The 20272-nt window shown below is 40.4% G+C and overlaps 1 protein-coding gene across 2 annotated transcripts in view; it reads right to left on the bottom strand.

Moving 5' to 3' along the window:
• The window catches only part of LOC124612716 (balbiani ring protein 3-like), a 249852-nt gene that overhangs the window by 33677 nt on the left and 195903 nt on the right, over positions 1-20272 (bottom strand). For both annotated transcript variants that reach the window (XM_047141072.1, XM_047141073.1), the window contains 3 exons: positions 13755-13922; positions 7271-7454; positions 1687-1910 (listed from right to left, as the gene is read on the bottom strand). In XM_047141072.1, coding sequence (XP_046997028.1) covers positions 1687-1910; positions 7271-7454; positions 13755-13922 — 576 coding nt within the window. The remainder of the gene's footprint in view (positions 1-1686; positions 1911-7270; positions 7455-13754; positions 13923-20272) is intronic.

Raw genomic sequence — 20272 nt, 5'->3', positions numbered from 1 at the left:
AACGCTGTATTCACCTGACCAGAAGTCTTGTTCATCCCACCACCGAACTTCACTAATTCCCACTATATCTAACTTTAACCTATCCATTTCCCTTTTTAAATTTTCTGACCTACCTGTCCAATTAAGGGATCTGACATTCCATGCTCCAATCTGTAGAACGCCAGTTTTCTTTCTCTTGATAACTACATCCTCCTGAGTAGTATCCCGCTCGGAGATCCGAATGGGGGACTATTTTACCACCGGAATATTTTACCCAAGAGGAAACCATCATCATTTAACCATATAGTAAAGCTGCATGCCCTCGGGAAAAATTACGGCTGTAGTTCCCCCTTGCTTTCAGCCGTTCGCAGTACCAACACAGCAAGCCGTTTTGGTTAGGGTTACAAGGCCAGATCATTCAATCATCCATACTGTTGCCCCTGCAACTACTGAAAAGGCTGCTGCCCCTCCTCAAGAACCACATATTTGTCTGGCCTCTCAATAGATACCCCTCCTTTGTGGTTGCACCTACGGCACGGCTATCTGTATCGCTGAGGCACGCGAGCCTCCACACCAACGGCAAGGTCCATAGTCCATGGGGAGGGGGAGCGCTATGCATTTAGAAATATTTTCTTTTGTTTCATTTACTTAATGGCTATCTGACAACTTCAATGTTTTTTGGTCATGGAGAAATTTCCTGAAGACGTCTGATAAGTTTGTTCCACTTATTTTCCTCCATCTTTATTACACAAAACCTTCACCTGCAGTGGAAGTACAATAACTGTGCTGATAGCGGATTCAGCAGTGCTGACAAGTGTGTGTTACACTAATTCAGATCATCACTGAACCTCATTATGTTGATTCAAGTTTAGTGTTACACAACATAGTGAGTTTGTAAAGTACATTCGTTTTCTGAACTGAGATCAAAATCGTTCTCTAGTCAGTGAATTTATACACTCAGCCTTTTCAGTGTTTTAGTGAATGAATTCCATAATGGTATTTAGATATGAATGCAAGCTTCAGTAGGCAGGGCGATTCAGCTGCCCCTATTTATAGGTTTCATGCAACCCGCAATGCCTTCAAAGATCACTTGCAAGATTTTTATATTATCTCAGTCGCTACGTGCAAACTATTTGTTTAACATAAAAAATGAAAAGGGCCTATTTGAAGAAAATTAAATGTAGTTAAATTTTGTAGTGGGTTAAGTTTTTGCTAGAGGCCATGGTTTTCGAATTAACCAAGAAAAATGTAAGAAGTTACCTTCTAACAAATTTAACTTGAATAAATCTAAAACTGTGGCCTCCAGCAAAAACATATTCCAGAACAAAATTTAACTACATTTAATTTCCTACGGAAAGGTCTTGTTGTTCTTTTCTGTATGACAAATAGTTTGCACTTAGTAAACGAGAGAATATGAAAATCTCGCATGTGGTTTTTGAAGTCATTGTGTGTTGCATAATATCTGTCAGTAGGGACAACTGGGTCACCCCGTGTATTAGCACTGCAGTAAGTGGATAGATTCACATAAAGTTGAAATAAGGCTGAAAATCGATATTATAGTTTCATAACATTTAATATATCACCAACAGAAAATGCATTTAATGGTAGTGAACCAATTTGTACACAGAAATAGACATGAAGGTGTTAAATACGTATGTTAAAGGTAGAAATAAAGCACTCAAGTTAAAATGTATGTCTTTCACTCACATGCAGGTACAGACGGGCAGAATTCGTCATCACAGTTTACCTCCACCATCTGACATTCTTCCTCTAAAGAACACTGGATAGAATCACAAGGATTCCTACATTCACAACGTGGACACCTGGTTTCTGGATCAATTTCAAAGCCATAGTCACAACCCAGCCTACATGTAAGGCCCAGGCATGATATTTCTTCACGTAATGATGCACAGTTTGTTGAGCCATTGTTCCTTCAGTGACAAAACAACAAAAACTGTATGCTTTTGGAAATGTAGGATGCAGTGTACACAATTACAATACTGCAGTGCCTGTGTTGTTCAGAATTACACTGCAATATGCCTTTGGACATGCATGCATGTCTGAAGGAACAGGTACTGCGGGCACTACAGCCATTATGAAATATATCAAATGTATTCGTAGTTGCAAATATGGACAATCATCAGTTACTGCTATGCTTGGAACATTGCACTGTAATTCTGAACAACACAGGCACTGCAAAATGATATTTATTCCATGATACCATGCAAGCGACTTTCAATCAAAATGTCTCCCCTGTACGGGAATACACATAATGAACGTACGAGCATAGGTTGTAGTCACATGGTTGGTGACATATGGGAGGTGGGGTCTGACAGTGGAGCATACTCAGATATCCCAGTGCTCCTGTTTGTGATAAGTGGGAAATCCGGATTTTGTCCCGGTCCAGCACAAATTTTCATTGGCATCACTCCATCATTCGTGGTTGTCCATATTTGTAACTATGAATACATTTCATGCAATGTAAATAATGCTATCAAAAGTAATGTACTATGCACCAAAGATTTTACTTAGATCTTAAGGCCTCATTAGCTGTTGAACCAGATGTTTCTTTCTCAAAAGGGTAAGCTTTTACTTCAACAAACAGACTATAAGAACAAATGTATTGTAATACAGGGATCCAGTGCAAGGTTCAAGGTAGTTAAAGACAGCACTGGAAAAAGCTTTTCTGGAGCAGTCCACAATGTTAGGGGGCTTTGTGCAATAAGAAAGCAAATAATTTTTAAAAAAGACAATAGAGAAAAATAGGGTGGCTAGTTCAGAATGTGAAAAATCGATCAATTCACATAGTTAGGTAGTATGACGAGATTACGCAAATGTATAAATTTCATCAGTGAAGATAGTGCATAAAAGAGATCTGTATGTTTTGTCAAAAAACAATTATCATGTCCTGACCAGAGTATTGCTTGATAATTAAGACGTTTATATGGTATAGGTTAACAGTGGAGAATTTTATTTGCAAATGCAGTCTTGAACAAAGGTTTTTTTGTAATTTGGGTGGTAAAGGAACATATCATTGCCTCCAGTATGCAAAATGAATACAAAACATTTAATTTAAATAAATGTAAGTAGTTAATAGCTCTTTCCCCTTCACTGGACAGATCACTCTGGTGCAAAATATACCGCAAGTTAATCCCTATCAGACCTGTAAGTGTCACTGTCAAAAGCTAAAAATTGGTGTTTTAAAAATGGTAGTACTAAGGGCATCCTGTCAAATCAATTAAGCTTGGTCTAGGAACTAAGGTATCTGTGAACAGTTTCTAGCAAAACGGAAACACAATCAGATATAATTGCTGCTGCAAGCAGTATTGCAACTTTAACAGGGACCACAAAAAGAAAAAAACGAGTCTTATCTCTCTCTCTTTTTTTTTTTTTTTTTTTTTTTTTTTTTTTTTTGGGGGGGGGGGGGGGGAGGAGGGGTGAGATGGGGAAGGAAAAAGAAAATCAGAATGTTGTTGTTGTTGTGGTCTTCAGTCCTGAGACTGGTTTGATGCAGCTCTCCATGCTACTCTATCCTGTGCAAGCTTTTTCATCTCCCAGTACCTACTGCAACCTACATCCTTCTGAATCTGCTTAGTGTATTCATCTCTTGGTCTCCCTCTACGATTTTTACCCCCCACGCTGCCCTCCAATACTAAATTGGTGATCCCTTGATGCCTCAGAACATGTCCTACCAACCGATCCCTTCTTCTGGTCAAGTTGTGCCACAAACTTCTCTTCTCCCCAATCCTATTCAATACTTCCTCATTAGATATGTGATCTACCCATCTAATCTTCAGCATTCTTCTGTAGCACCACATTTCAAAAGCTTCTATTCTCTTCTTGTCCAAACTATTTATCGTCCATGTTTCACTTCCATACATGGCTACACTCCATACAAATACTTTCAGAAATGACTTCCTGACACTTAAATCAATACTGGATGTTAACAAATTTCTCTTCTTCATAAACGCTTTCCTTGCCATTGCCAGCCTACATTTTATATCCTCTCTACTTCGACCATCATCAGTTATTTTGCTCCCCAAATAGCAGAACTCCTTTACTACTTTAAGTGCCTCATTTCCTAATCTAATTCCCTCAGCATCACCCGACTTAATTAGACTACATTCCATTATCCTTGTTTTGCTTTTGTTGATGTTCATCTTATATCCTCCTTTCAAGACACTGTCCATTCCATTCAACTGCTCTTCCAAGTCCTTTGCTGTCTCTGACAGAATTACAATGTCATCGGCGAACCTCAAAGTTTTTATTTCTTCTCCATGAATTTTAATACCTACTCCGAATTTTTCTTTTGTTTCCTTTACTGCTTGCTCAATATACAGATTGAACAACATCGGGGAGAGGCTACAACCCTGTCTCACCCCCTTCCCAACCACTGCTTCCCTTTCATGTCCCTCGACTCTTATAACTGCCATCTGGTTTCTGTACAAATTGTAAATAGCCTTTCGCTCCCTGTATTTTACCCCTGCCACCTTTAGAATTTGAAAGAGAGTATTCCAGTCAACATTGTCAAAAGCTTTCTCTAAGTCTACAAATGCTAGAAACGTAGGTTTGCCTTTCCTTAATCTTTCTTCTACGATAAGTCGTAAGGTCAGTATTGCCTCACGTGTTCCAGTGTTTCTACGGAATCCAAACTGATCTTCCCCGAGGTTGGCTTCTACTAGTTTTTCCATTCGTCTGTAAAGAATTCGTGTTAGTATTTTGCAGCTGTGACTTATTAAGCTGATAGTTCGGTAATTTTCACATCTGTCAACACCTGCTTTCTTTGGGATTGGAATTATTATATTCTTCTTGAAGTCTGAGGGTATTTCGCCTGTTTCATACATCTTGCTCACCAGATGGTAGAGTTTTGTCAGGACTGGCTCTCCCACGGCCGTCAGTAGTTCCAATGGAATATTGTCTACTCCGGGGGCCTTGTTTCGACTCAGGTCTTTCAGTGCTCTGTCAAACTCTTCACGCAGTATCATATCTCCCATTTCATCTTTATCTACATCCTCTTCCATTTCCATAATATTGTCCTTGCTCTTGGAATAAATGACAACATTTTATGTCTAATAAGACAATTCCTATTCGAAACAAAACTTCAGAGCTACATAAAACATTCTTTTCTACAATAGCACAGAACTCCACCTGCGAGCACTCTGAGGGCAACATCAATGAGTCATATAGTGTACAGAGAACAATATGTATTTTGTATTATTTTGGAAAACGAGTGCATCTTTGTGAGAAGCACATAAAATTGCAATCTAAATGTCTGCAGCTGTATGAATGTAGACTTAATCTGAAAATTCGTTTCAAATTTAGTTTGACGAAATTATGAGCAATTTCTGTGTTTTTCTCATTGTTACAGACTGATTTAATTTCATCATTAAAAGCTTAATCACTGTACATTCTCTCTCATAAAAAGAGCTGCACCTAAAAGGACAAGAAACTGTGATCATTGCTGGCAAGCAGGTAGGTGGTACCGTACATATGAAATGATTACACGTTCAATTGGAAAGGACCACCACGTACTGTGCTGCACGGAAACAAAATGTACATGCTAGTATGGTGTTGGGGTTCCTATGGTTGTGAATGCAAGCATCAAGACATGTGGCATGGAATCGTACAGGTCTGAGATGCAGTCATGTGATATTCCATCCCATGCCACTTGCCCCTGACTGCTCACATCCTACAGACTGGAGGGTGGAGGTAGAGTCCTGAAGACATGCACTGAGGCATCCCACGCATTCTCAATCAGGGAGAGATTGAGCGATGCCCTTGGCCATGGCAAATGGCAGAGTATCCACAGCTGCAAGGTATGCTTCGGGGGTGGCAGCAATGTGAGGACCAGAGTTGTCCTGTTGAAATAGGGCATTGGCATGGGTGTGCATGAGTGCCAAAGGGACACCAACGATGAATGGGCGTGCTCCCCACAATGTTACACCATGCTGGTTAAATGTGTGATGGGAGACCACAAACTGCTCTTCGTGGCACTCTCCACTGTACCTACAAACAGCGACTCAGTGAATGTTGCCTCCTAGAAGGAAGTGGAGGGGGGGGGGGGGGGGGGGAGGGAGGGGTTGAATGGCAGGTATCTTAACAGCCAAGTGTGCAGCGAGCCTTGCGTCATGCTGCCGCCTGCCAATGGTACTGACACTTATAAGATGTTGCATCAGAGGCAGGGCAGTCCATTGAATGAAACTTATCAATGCTGTCTGATCTGCTTGCATGTGATGGACAACCCTTCAGTGTTCCCTCCTTATAGTGCTTGTCTGACATTCAGATCCTACATGTAGTATTTACATGCTTTCTTGTATCCATCACCACCAACAACAGGCAATGGTGTCTGTACGATCAGTGTGATGTGCAATATGATATTACGACCACCCGACCTCCCACAGACTCACAATGCCATGGTTCTTGAACTTAAATGTCAAATCAAAATGCCTTCAGCCATCTAAATTTCCGGTTTCATTTTATTTGTGCACCTAGTTGCCCCATGACTTACTTGTAGAAAGAATCTCACCTCTTATACAGTCGAAATATGAGCCAGCATCCAGTTACTGGTGTCTGCAAAGTTTTCTTTAACACAGTGATCCCTTCGATCATCACCTGCCAACTCAAACTCTCAAACTTGTCCAGTTGGGCAACCCACTGTCAAACGTGTTGCCTAGGCATAATGCATGTTCAAGTGATGCTAGCACAGTAGTACTGGCTGGCACAGCCTTTTGGGCTTATCTTATATCAAACAATGCATGACATCACAGATCCACCCATGCTACCCGACTATGTGGCTGAATGTATCCACCCAGTTTGCAGTTGATCACTTGTGATCTTCTAGGTGCAGTTCTTTTTAGGACAAAGAGTATGTTGTTTAAAATACATTTTTTAATGTTTGATGCAGTAGTACACTACCTTTCAGTTGTCCTGTGGAGCACTACCATACATCAAGAATTACACATGATGAGACATACAACTAAAGACAAGATCAATCGAAAATGTCACATAATCAATACATTACACCACAAATCCCAATAGCAGAAGACAACAATTACTCAAAAGCACAAGAAAGTTAATTTATTGATTTAGTACAAAATATATATAGTCTTCACAGCTGTAAACAATGCTAATGAAAAGCAAAGACAACACAATAAACATAGTTAATATTTTAATCATAGCAATATCTTCTGTAGGTCAAATGAGAAACTTAAGTGCAAATATTTTCTTATAGTACACTGAAATTTTTGCAGCAAGAACACTATGAACAGCATGGGTTCATGGATTCACATACCTTGAATGGGGTATTTCTGAACCAAATTCATCCACACACCAACATTCTTCTCTGCCATTATGCAATGAACACTGCATTGCCTCATATGAACCATTTGGATGGCATCTAGGAGCAGGTAATGCAAGACTCATACCTTCTCTTGTTCCTTCCATTTTATCATTGAAGTCACGCAAGTATTCACACACTGAAGAAAAGTAATCAATACATCAATCATTCCCATTTCTTGCCATTCACAGTGTCATCAATGAAACATTATGAAAATGCCAATTATTTTTATGAAAATTTAGTTAATGTAAACAATAGAAACATGTTTGTTGCTGTTGTTTCCATAAATGAGTGACTGGCTCCTTTCACAAGCCAGCAAGCCACAATGGTAAAGAGATGCTAAGACAATATGGCTGTCCTTAATATTAAACAAAACCTGCCCCTTACTGTAGCTGATAATGTGGTGAGGCGGAAAATGTGTGTGTCTAACTGACTTCTACATTTGTCTGTTTTGCTGAAACTTGCCTAGTATTAGGATACACAGATATAAATAATTTTACACTTATGCATCTAAATCAAAATTATCATGTAATGTCATAAGACACCTGAATCTTACAATGTTGTAGTAGAGATGGGCCTTAATAAATAAATCCCAGTAAGAAAAACTTATGAAATGACAAACTTGTGAAATCTTTTGTAATGAATAACATGGATTCAGAAACAAGAGTCAACAAGAACTGCCATTTATGAGAGCATCAACTGCATACTAAGCCTGAAAGACAAGAAACAGGAATCGACAGGATTATTAATTGACATATGAAAGCATTTGACATGCTGCATCATAAAATTCTGCTGTCAAAGCTTGAAAAATGTGATTTTGAGGACCAACCAAGAAATGAATTAGTTCCTTCCTGAGCAATTGTAAGCAAGCAGCATCAAACACACAGGTTTTGACCTAAAATCTATCTTTGAACACTTGGCAGACTGCAAGGGTCAGTAATGGGATCCATCCCTCCTGTTCCTTCTATACACAAACGATCTAATCTTAAATGTGGATATGCATGAAAATACCATATTTGCAGATGAAACCACAATTCTACAAAAGGGAGAAAGTAAGGAAGAATTACAGCAATTGCCAAACACTGTCACAAAACAACTTAGCAACAGGACACACAACAATCTGCTTTAAAAAAAAAAAAAAAGAACTGTCATACTAAAATTCCACAAGGCTCCAAACAAGGATATGTTTATCCCATATGTGACTATCAAAAATGAATCAGCTGGCAATAGTAGGGAAACTAAAGTCTTAGGACTATGGCTGCAAAGCAATGTAAAATAGAATAAATGTATTGAATACCTTAATGAAAAATTGAGCAGGCACAAAAGGGATATTAAAATCATGTTTGGATGCAAACCTAAAGAACACACAAGACCCTTTTTAAGATCACTGGTATTCCTCCTTTATCAAGTATTTACAATGTGGAAAAATCATTTCTCTCTAAAATAAATGTAATAGGTAAGGACTGAAAAAAAGTTCATGATTACTTTACCAGACAAAACGAAAACTTGTATATGACCCACACATCCCTCACATCCCTGGACCAAAGCAGTACTTTCCACTTTATATCAAACATCCCAAAAACGTAAAAGCAATTACTGAGGTCAAAACTTTTGGCAAATCTTTAATGTCATATTTATAATATCACTGCTTTTAATCAATTGAAGAATTTTCAAATTTATGAAGTGTGTGATATAAATATTTAATGAATGAAGTATTTTATTGTACTTTTAAAGAAGTGTGCTTAGAAATCACGTTCACCTGTACATTTACAAACTGACTTGCCCAATGTTTTATGCATAATCTTCTTTGTAGACAACAGGACCAATAAAATACAATAGCACAAGTTCAGATTGTGCAATGACATTGGCTGTGGCTTTCTTCAAGAAAGAACTCCAGAAAATAATCTCAAGGGATTTGGAAAACCACATAACAATATATCAGGAGGAGGAAAATTTTCCATCAACAGTGGTACAATCAAAGATGGAACACTGTCTTAATGGGCAATTATGAATAAAGAAACTGATCATAATGTTTCAAATGAACCATCCAGGCACTTGGGTGACATGATTCATCCAGGCACTTGGGTGACATGATTTAGATTAACTACAGTGCCCTGAATTTTGATGAAAAATTGAAGTCCACTTCTCACACACATGAATCCAGTTGAACCAACATAAGGTCATAGAAAAAGAAAACAATGATATGGTAAGTATCATCTATTTTGTATTTGACTATGTCAGATTCTTTAGCTGCACATAGCTTTTGGGCACTTGAACTCAGGTTACAGTCTGTCCTGTTATTATTTAAATAAACAGTTGTGTTGGCTGCAGTTAACTCACAATAATGCTAAGAGAATTCAGCCTTCATCAAGAATAAACCTGGAAGACTCATTTTTGGAGGAATTCATTACAAAAGGAACAGTGAAATAGCTTGGTTGTAATGAGGATATAACAACTTACAGACTGACTATAGGGGATAGTAAAAAGTAGTTGAAGACCAATTGGCTTTACTGATATGAAATATGTATGAGTGTCCCAGGATGATTGGTCAATGTTCAGGGATATTACAGGAAAGACCATTCAAAGCAAAAGAGGTCCAGTAAACATGGACTCTAAAAAAAAAAAAAAAAAAAAAAAAAAAAAAAAAAAAAAAAAAAAAAAAAAAAAAAAAAAAAAAAATATATATATATATATATATATATATAAAAATATATATATATATATATATATATATATATATATATATTAGGACGAGCATTTATTCATCTTCAATACTTTGAAACAAATCTTTCATAATGCAAGCTCTTTGCTTTCCATATTTTGAGAGGCCTCACTGACCATAGACAGTGGTTGTGTGTGTGTGTGTGTGTGTGTGTGTGTGTGTGTGTGTGCGACCACACAAATTACAATCTTTGGAACATTAACTCCTCTGACGAGCCGCCATGTTTAATTCAGTCTGCCTTTGTACTTCATGCAGTGTTCATGTGTATCAGTCTTTATGGTAAAATATATGTGTATACAGAAAAATTGGGAACGGTTTGTTACATATATTATGATCCGTATCCAGAATCCCATATTGGTGACCCCGGACAAGAAGTTCTACGTCATCAGCGACCTTTGTGCCGGTCGTATAGACTCAACAGGTTTCACGCCCGACGCCATGGCTACATCACCGAACATTCTTTACGAAGATTTGGAGGCCCAGCTGTTATGACCAGACCAACACAACCTTCCACCGTCGGTTATTTTGCAGATAACAGAGAATGATCTATGACCTTTGATGTAGATAACCTCTACTTTATCAACTCCACAATGACCGAGTGTTACGCAGTTACCTCAAACAATGAACTCAGGCTTTGTTTCGCCAGATTATTCACAACAACAAGTAAAAAGTACGATCTACTAAATACTGTCACAATCGATCACTCATACGAAGTTCAAAGGGACCAAAATTCGCACACGTGCTATGATCCTTTACGCGCCACGATGTCAGTTACAGTAGAGGCATGTGCAACACCACCATTTGTGCAAAACGCACACACAGTCAACTATTACCAAGCTACTGCAGCCTCGCCTTCCTCACAAATCAGTGACAGACATTTTTAAGCATCCAGTTCGCCACAAACAAACAACCGATCGGTAACCCAGTTTTACGACCACGTGGGTACAAGTGCACCCAGCATAGCCTCTTCACCCAGCAACGTTGTACTATGACAGTGCGACTGCCAACAGGTTTCACCAGTGTTTTATGGTCCTACCACGAAGAGTGCAAGGCCAGTGTGTGCAGAAAACTCGCTTTGTTGCCACTTTAAGCTCCAGGCCACCCCCTCCGCCTCACCCTAGGGGGGGCCTCAATTCTGACCATACAATAGCTCGCTCCTTCCGCAGTACCGTCTGCGTCTCCTGCACTGGCCTCCATGTCATTTCCGAGTTGGACAATATCAGTGCCATTCCTGCAATTTCCGGTCCAGTTTTCAGGCCCTCATTACGCGCCGCTCGCCCGTTCGCTCCCGTGGTACTGACCGTGCCTACCGCGTTGTTTTTTCGGGCGTCTTCAAAGCCATTACAACCAGCCATTGTTCAGAACGTGTGTGCTAGTAACATTTCTGCTCCGGTGATGCTAGATCCCAGCATGAACTCTTGTGCAGCAGGACTGTAGGCCTTCCAAGACACGGGGAAGCCACTTTCGTCTCCACCTCCAGGCCGCCTACCCAAGCTACCTCCGCTATAGGACAATCCAGTTTCATGGTTCACACTGGTGGAGCACCTCTTCAAGCTGCAGCAAGTGACTGATGACAACTCCAAGTTCCTATGTTTGGTCACACACCTTCAAAACCACTCGGATTTAATTTGTGAACTCCTACTTTCGCATCCAAGGCCACCAAAGTGCGAGTTTGCCAAGAAAACGATATTGGCCTGACTTGCCTGCTCACCACAGGAGTTAATAATCAAGATTCTGTATGAGGAGCACCTGGGGGAATGCACTCGGTCACAACTTTGGCGCCACCTCAGGTTACTCGTGAGTGAACACACGATGCCAGCTGTCACTCTGTGGGCGGTATGGTCTACCAAGTTACCTAGCAACCTACAGATACACCTACTGCCGCACTCTTTCGAGTCTATCAGTTCTCGCCTATGCATAGCAGATCAGCTGTATGCACTCCTGCGCCAGAAACACCCAGCTCATCCCCCATCGCTGTGTGACACTAAACCTCCTATTACCAGCCGTCTGCAGGCAGGGGCAGGGGCCGTTGCACTTCCATGCCTTCTATGCCGCCAGGCAGTACTCGTTCACTCTCTCCTCTTTCCGAGCACTCAAGACTTGCCCATGCTCCATACATCCCGGTTTACGTCCCAGAACAATTCAACGAGGACAAGCCTCCCCCGCTATCAGTCACCGCCACTGCCACATCTGGCTCATCCATACTTTTGGTTCCACAAGATTTTTGGAGCTGAGGCCAAGAAGTGCAGATTACCTTGCGAACACCCAAACACCGACCGCAGGAACTAAGTGACGCCGAGTCCTACGGGGGAACTTCACAGGCATCCCCTATCATTGCACTCCGACCAGTCATCTCCTCGGCCGAGCGGTCGTTTATACGTCACAGACATTTCATCGCAGTTTGTCTACCTAATTGACATGGCACTGACGTGTCTATCATACCTCAATTGTTGGTTCCTACTGACTTTTCACCGATGAAGTCTCTCCTACGAGCTGTCAGTTACAAACTGTCAGTTTTGTGAAACTGATGATGTACCTATCCCCTTCTCTGCGTTTCCCGTGGACCTTCTACATTGCTGACATCGACGAACCAATTCTCGGTATGGATTGTTTGTCCTCGTTCCGTGTCTGCCACAAAATGGGATTTAGTTCGTGAGTGTTCCACCCTCGTGGGCAAGATTGTGACCTGCATCACTAACCTTCTTTTCAGAATACGACTCAGTGGTGCACCTCTGCTGAGATAACGACGAGCTGAAGCAACGCGTTGCTCACACTTACAAAGAGCTCGCTGGGCCCGCACCTTGCTGTTGAAACTGCAATCCGCAGTTCCTTCACTGGATTGAACTTCACCGCCAAGCATCAGTTCGAACACTCGTCAGGTTAGTTCAAAAACATTCATTGCATGTGACAATTCGCGTTCAGTGCCCTCTGCACCTTCGCATGCCGACCCGACAGAGATGGAGCTTCTGGTCGTGTGCCTGCTGCCTCACATCACTCATCACTCACGCTGATGCTGACACCCCCCCCCCCCCCGTCCCTTAGGTCTCATAGGCCATACTCCATACTGCGGGAGGTGGGCTGTGTGGCTCAATAGGTCACATCAATCACACAAATTACAATCTTTGGAACATTAACTGATCTGACAAGCCGCCATATATAATTCAGTCTTCCTTTGTACTTCATGCAGTATTCATGAGTATCAGTCTTTATGGTAAATTATATACGTATATAGAAAACTTGGGAACTGTTTATTATGTATATTACAATCCATATCCAAAATCCCATAATTCTATTTGTTGTGCCTGTTTGGAACTCAACATATGTTCTATATAGTGAGCAGTGATTTATCCTTTTCATAAAACTGTTATTATTCCATCTTAGATTTTCCATTGTTAAATTTAATGTGTAAATTTTCTGTCATTGGTAATACTATTATTTGGTAATGAAATTTGGTTAACAAGTGGATTAAATGCACTTGCAAAATGCTAGAAATAATTTCTAAGTTATGTAAGTCTACGAATTTGAAAAAAAAAAAAAGGTCAACTCTTATTTAACATGGCATACGGCAGCACCAATACTTACCTAATCTGATTTGGGCATGCTCTTAACATGGGGTAAGATAACAGACTGCTTAAATTATAACTACTGCTCTTCTACTTAAGTTACATCATAGTAATGTATTGATAAAAAGGATATGTAGCACAACATGAAACTTACTTGTCTGTGGCCGTTCTTCTGGTACTGGAGTACTCATACATACTGCACCACAAATATCACTAAAACAGCATCTGCTATATTCTTCACAATCATTATCTGCCTGACATGGCATTAACCTTTCACAATTTTCTTCTGGTTCTGATATACATACATCCAGTTGTATTTGTTCTAAAAGAGAACATGAGTAATATAACAAGAGTTGACACACAAATAAAAAACTATAAAATTCACATAAGAAAAATTATTATTTTTCTTTTAAGTGAGTAACATATTCTCAACATTATCTGTAACTGACTACCAAGATTGAGTCAATTCCAGAATGATTTTTTCACTATCAAATGAAGTTTGCATTCTTTTGAAACTTCTTGTAAGATTAAAATTGTGTGACCGACAGGGACTCAAATCTGGAATCTTGGGCTTTACTGTTTACTCTTACTGACCAGGCTATGCAGGCAATTTCTGCAAAGTCTACTCAAAAAGTTTTGAGACTGATTTGATTCCTTGTGTATAAGGCATGGCAGTGTAGTAACTAAGGTGATAGCTTGAACTATTAACTGTAAACAAAAAAATGTGCACTCAAACAATTAGTCGCGAGCAGGCATTGTTATGCAGTGGACATGCAGCTGTAGTGTGTTAACACTGTTATGTCATAAATCACAATGGAGCAACACCTCTAAATCAAGCATTCAAGACATTCTTTAGAATGTTTTGAAGAAGAGAAAAGTGTGTGTGAAGTTTATCCTGCACATCTTGATTCCTTAACAAAAATGATGATGCTTAAACGCCTGCCATAACTTGGCTGTACTGCAAAATGCGGACAATTATTTTCTGGAAAAATTAATCACGGGCGACAAGATTTGGCATTATCAATATGAATCTAACACTAACAACGAAGTGCAGAAATTCATGTGAAGGGTCATTAACTGATATTCAAGCCAATGAGATGTGGGAATTAAACAATATCACAAAGAATGACTTTTCTGACTATTTCATACGGTCATATGAATGTTCTGTGTGTTGTACTCAACTGGGGGATGTTGTTGTTGTTGTGGTCTTCAGTCCTGAGACTGGTTTGATGCAGCTCTCCATGCTACTCTATCCTGTGCAAGCTTTTTCATCTCCCAGTACCTACTGCAACCTACATCCTTCTGAATCTGCTTAGTGTATTCATCTCTTGGTCTCCCTCTACGATTTTTACCCTCCACGCTGCCCTCCAATACTAAATTGGTGATCCCTTGATGCCTCAGAACATGTCCTACCAACCGATCACTTCTTCTGGTCAAGTTGTGCCACAAAGTTCTCTTCTCCCCAATCCTATTCAATACTTCCTCATTACTTATGTGATCTACCCATCTAACCTTCAGCATTCTTCTGTAGCACCACATTTCAAAAGCTTCTATTCTCTTCTTGTCCAAACTATTTATCGTCCATGTTTCACTTCCATACATGGCTACACTCCATACAAATACTTTCAGAAATGACTTCCTGACACTTAAATCAATACTGGATGTTCACAAATTTCTCTTCTTCAGAAACGCTTTCCTTGCCATTGCCAGCCTACATTTTATATCCTCTCTACTTCGACCATCATCAGTTACTTTGCTCCCCAAATAGCAGAACTCCTTTACTACTTTAAGTGCCTCATTTCCTAATCTAATTCCCTCAGCATCACCCGACTTAATTAGACTATATTCCATTATCCTTGTTTTGCTTTTGTTGATGTTCATCTTATATCCTCCTTTCAAGACACTGTCCATTTCATTCAATTGCTCTTCCAAGTCCTTTGCTGTCTCTGACAGAATTACAATGTCATCGGCGAACCTCAAAGTTTTTATTTCTTCTCCATGGATTTTAATACCTACTCCAAATTTTTCTTTTGTTTCCTTTACTGCTTGCTCAATATACAGATTGAACAACATCGGGGAGAGGCTACAACCCTGTCTTACTCCCTTCCCAACCACTGCTTCCCTTACATGTCCCTCGACTCTTATAACTGCCATCTGGTTTCTGTACAAATTGTAAATAGCCTTTCGCTCCCTGTATTTTACCCCTGCCACCTTTAGAATTTGAAAGAGAGTATTCCAGTCAACATTGTCAAAAGCTTTCTCTAAGTCTACAAATGCTCGAAACGTAGGTTTGCCTTTCTTTAATCTTTCTTCTACGATAAGTCGTAAGGTCAGTATTGCCTCACGTGTTCCAGTGTTTCTACGGAATCCAAACTGATCTTCCCCGAGGTTGACTTCTACTAGTTTTTCCATTCGTCTGTAAAGAATTCGTGTTAGTATTTTGCAGCTGTGACTTATTAAACTGATAGTTCGGTAATTTTCACATCTGTCAACACCTGCTTTCTTTGGGATTGGAATTATTATATTCTTCTTGAAGTCTGAGGGTATTTCGCCTGTTTCATACATCTTGCTCACCAGATGGAAGAGTTTTGTCAGGACTGGGTGTCCCACGGCCGTCAGTAGTTCCAATGAAATATTGTCTACTCCAGGGGCCTTGTTTCGACTCAGGTCTTTCAGTGCTCTGTCAAACTCTTCACGCAGTATCATATCTCCCATTTCATCTTCATCTACATCCTCTTCCATTTCCATAATATTGTCCTCAAGTACATCGCCCTTGTATAGACCCTCTATATACTCCTTCCACCTTTCTGCTTTCCCTTCTTTGCTTAGAACTGGGTTTCCATCTGAACTCTTGATATTCATGCAAGTCGTTCTCTTATCTTCAAAGGTCTCTTTAATTTTCCTGTAGGCGGTATCTATCTTACCCCTAGTGAGATAGGCCTCTACATCCTTACATTTGTCCTCTAGCCATCCCTGCTTAGCCATTTTGCACTTCCTGTCGATCTCATTTTTGAGACGTTTGTATTCCTTTTTGCCTGTTTCACTTACTGCATTTTTATATTTTCTCCTTTCATCAATTAAATTCAATATTTCTTCTGTTACCCAAGGATTTCTACTAGCCCTCGTCTTTTTACCTACTTGATCCTCTGCCGCCTTCACTATTTCATCCCTCAAAGCTACCCATTCTTCTTCTACTGTATTTATTTCCCCCATTCCTGTCAATTGCTCCCTTATGCTCTCCCTGAATCTCTGTACAACCTCTGGTTCTTTTAGTTTATCCAGGTCCCATCTCCTTAAATTCCCACCTTTTTGCAGTTTCTTCAGTTTTAATCTACAGGTCATAACCAATAGATTGTGGTCAGAGTCCACATCTGCCCCTGGAAATGCCTTACAATTTAAAACCTGGTTCCTAAATCTCTGTCTTACCATTATATAATCTATCTGATACCTTTTAGTATCTCCAGGGTTCTTTCGTGTATACAACCTTCTTTCATGATTCTTAAACCAAGTGTTAGTTATGATTATGTTGTGCTCTGTGCAAAATTCTAACAGGCGGCTTCCTCTTTCATTTCTTAGCCCCAATCCATATTCACCTACTATGTTTCCTTCTCTCCCTTTTCCTACACTCGAATTCCAGTCACCCATGACTATTAAATTTTCGTCTCCCTTCACAATCTGAATAATTTCTTTTATTTCATCATACATTTCTTCAATTTCTTCGTCATCTGCAGAGCTAGTTGGCATATAAACTTGTACTACTGTAGTAGGTGTGGGCTTCGTATCTATCTTGGCCACAATAATGCGTTCACTATGCTGTTTGTAGTAGCATACCCGCATTCCTATTTTCCTATTCATTATTAAACCAACTCCTGCATTACCCCTATTTGATTTTGTGTTTATAACCCTGTAGTCACCTGACCAGAAGTCTTGTTCCTCCTGCCACCGAACTTCACTAATTCCCACTATATCTAACTTCAACCTATCCATTTCCCTTTTTAAATTTTCTAACCTACCTGCCCGATTAAGGCATCTGACATTCCACGCTCCGATCCGTAGAACGCCAGTTTTCTTTCTTCTGATAACGACATCCTCTTGAGTAGTCCCCGCCCGGAGATCCGAATGGGGGACTATTTTACCTCCGGAATATTTTACCCAAGAGGACGCCATCATCATGTAATCATACAGTAAAGCTGCATGCCCTCGGGAAAAATTACGGCTGGGGGATACTATGTAGAATATCTGAAACATTTAAACCACTATGTCATCTTTTCAATAGTTTTTTTTATTAATCCAGCTCTGAAACTTTTTGGACTGACAGGATACATACCACTCCTGAGAAGATGAGTGGGGGGATGCATGTTTTGGAGTTACAGAAAACATTAATCTAAGTTAATGACAAATTTTATTTGATAATGCCTGGGTAAGAATGGAGACGAGGGACATTTATGGGTGCAAAATCATAGCAGCATGACGAATCGGATTAAAAAGCTCCCAATTAATATCATGCTTAACTGACACACTTGATGCAATTTCTGTCTATGAACATAACATACCTGAATTGTTGACAGTTAACGTCAGAAAAGATGATCAAATTCCTGTATACTAAAGCCCAGAAACAACACCTTCCTTGTCAAACCAAAGGTTTTGATGATTTAAGATACTTCTATACATTGTTGCTATATTTTTCAGAGTCTCACTCCCCAATTAATCCAGTGCTCTCTCTCAATTTTTCTTATGTTAATCTCAACTTAATTTCCTAATGTTACTAGTAATTCTGGAAAAAGACTGATCAGTGTTGCCCTGAATGAGAGCATTTATGTAGGTTAAAGAGAAAATGCTTAAAATGTGAAATTAGTTCACTGGTATACGTATGAATCTCAGAATCCAGAAGATAATATTGCTTGTTTGATGCACTATAGGATGCAAACTTTAGACACAGGACACTGCACGCAATCGGGGAGACTAACCATGTTGTGACTCGCCGATCATTCAAAGCGCCGCCGTGCAATGACGTGCGTCCTCTACGTGTGGCGCTGTCTGCCAGCCATGCAGCAGCTGCGCCACCTAAGCGGCCAGCCGAGCAGCGGCCACTAGACTGGGACTCAGTGCTCATTCGAATGCTAATGTGTACACATGTCTTGCTTGTCAACTTGCACTGTGACTTATATGTTGGGCTGTGTGTCACAATCGCAAAAAGAAAGGTCATGTGTCTTTCGTTTGCAAGTCCGACCGCATACATGATGTTCATGAACATGACGCTGACTCTGATTCTGTGTTGTCTGTCAATTGCACTTCTTCCCTTTCAGGGAAGTTATTCCTCACTGTCCAAATCCTTGGTCGCAATGTTCGCATGCAAGTGGATACCGGTTCTGCTGCCACTATAATTAATTCTCAGACACATCTTCAGTTGGGTTCTCCACTCCTGTCACCTGTCACTCGGCAATTACGGACGTACAATAAACAGAAGATTTCTCTCTTGGGACAGTTTAATGCTGAGGTATCTTACAAATCCGTCGTTTGCACTGTTCCCATATTTGTGGTTGACCAGAGCAATGCAGAAAATCTTTTTGGTTTCGATGCCTTTCTCATTTTTGGGTTCTCCATAGATGACTCTGTCAATATTGTCTCTGATGCTATTCCTTATGCTCAACTGGATTCCTTGTCGATGACATTTTCGTTCATTTTTCTCATGGGTTAGGCCGTGCAAACGACTTTGAAGCTCATATCGCACTCAAACCCACTGCTCGGCCTAAGTTTTTTCGGGCTCGGCCCATTCCTGTGGCCCTTCGTGATCGGGTAAAATGGGAGTTGGATCGTCTCACTACTACAGGGATCTTGCTTCCTGTCATTGCTTCCTGTCACTTCCAGTGAGTGGTCCTCTCCTGTCATTGTCATTGCTAAACCAAATGGTGATATTCATCTCTGTGGCGATTTCAAAGCCACTGTAAATGCTCAATGCCTCATTGACACTTACCCTATGCCCCATTCTGAAGAACTGTTCACTAAACTTGCTGGAGGCCAGTATTTTTCTAAAATTGACCTGTCAGAAGCTTATCATCAACTTCCTCTCGACGCTGCTTCCCAGCAGTTTCTGGTCCTTAACACGCCTTTTGGCCTCTATCAATACCAACGCTTGCCGTTCGGGGTTGCTAGCGCCCCTGCTCTCTTTCAGCGATTCTTAGAACAATTATTGCTCCCTGTCCCTGGGTGTATCAATTACATGGATGACATTGTTGTCACCGGTTCCACCACTGAAGAACATCTTCAAAATCTCTGCACACTTTTTCATGTCTTACAGACTGCCGGTCTTAAGTGTAATCTTCAGAAATCACAATTTTTTCAGGCATTTATCACGTACTTGGGGTTTCAACTCTCTCGGGATCGTATTCGTCCGCTTCAGCAAACTGTCGCTGCGATCGATGCCCTTCCTCGCCCTACATCTGTTAAGGAACTGCAGGTCTTCTTGGGGAAAATAGCATACTATCACAAGTTTTTACCGTCTGCAGCTTCGGTGGCTCAGCCGTTGCATCGCTTGTTGCATAAAGAAGTGCCTTTTCACTGGTCCGCGTCATGCGATGCGGCTTTCCAGAAATTGAAGACTATGCTGAAACAGGTCCCGTGCCTGGCTGCTTATCGACCTGGCCAACATCTTGTTCTTGCCACAGACGCCTC

Source organism: Schistocerca americana, chromosome 4 (genome assembly GCF_021461395.2).
Source record: "Schistocerca americana isolate TAMUIC-IGC-003095 chromosome 4, iqSchAmer2.1, whole genome shotgun sequence".
NCBI lineage: Eukaryota > Metazoa > Arthropoda > Insecta > Orthoptera > Acrididae > Schistocerca > Schistocerca americana.
This window is presented reverse-complemented; position numbering and strand designations above follow the sequence as displayed.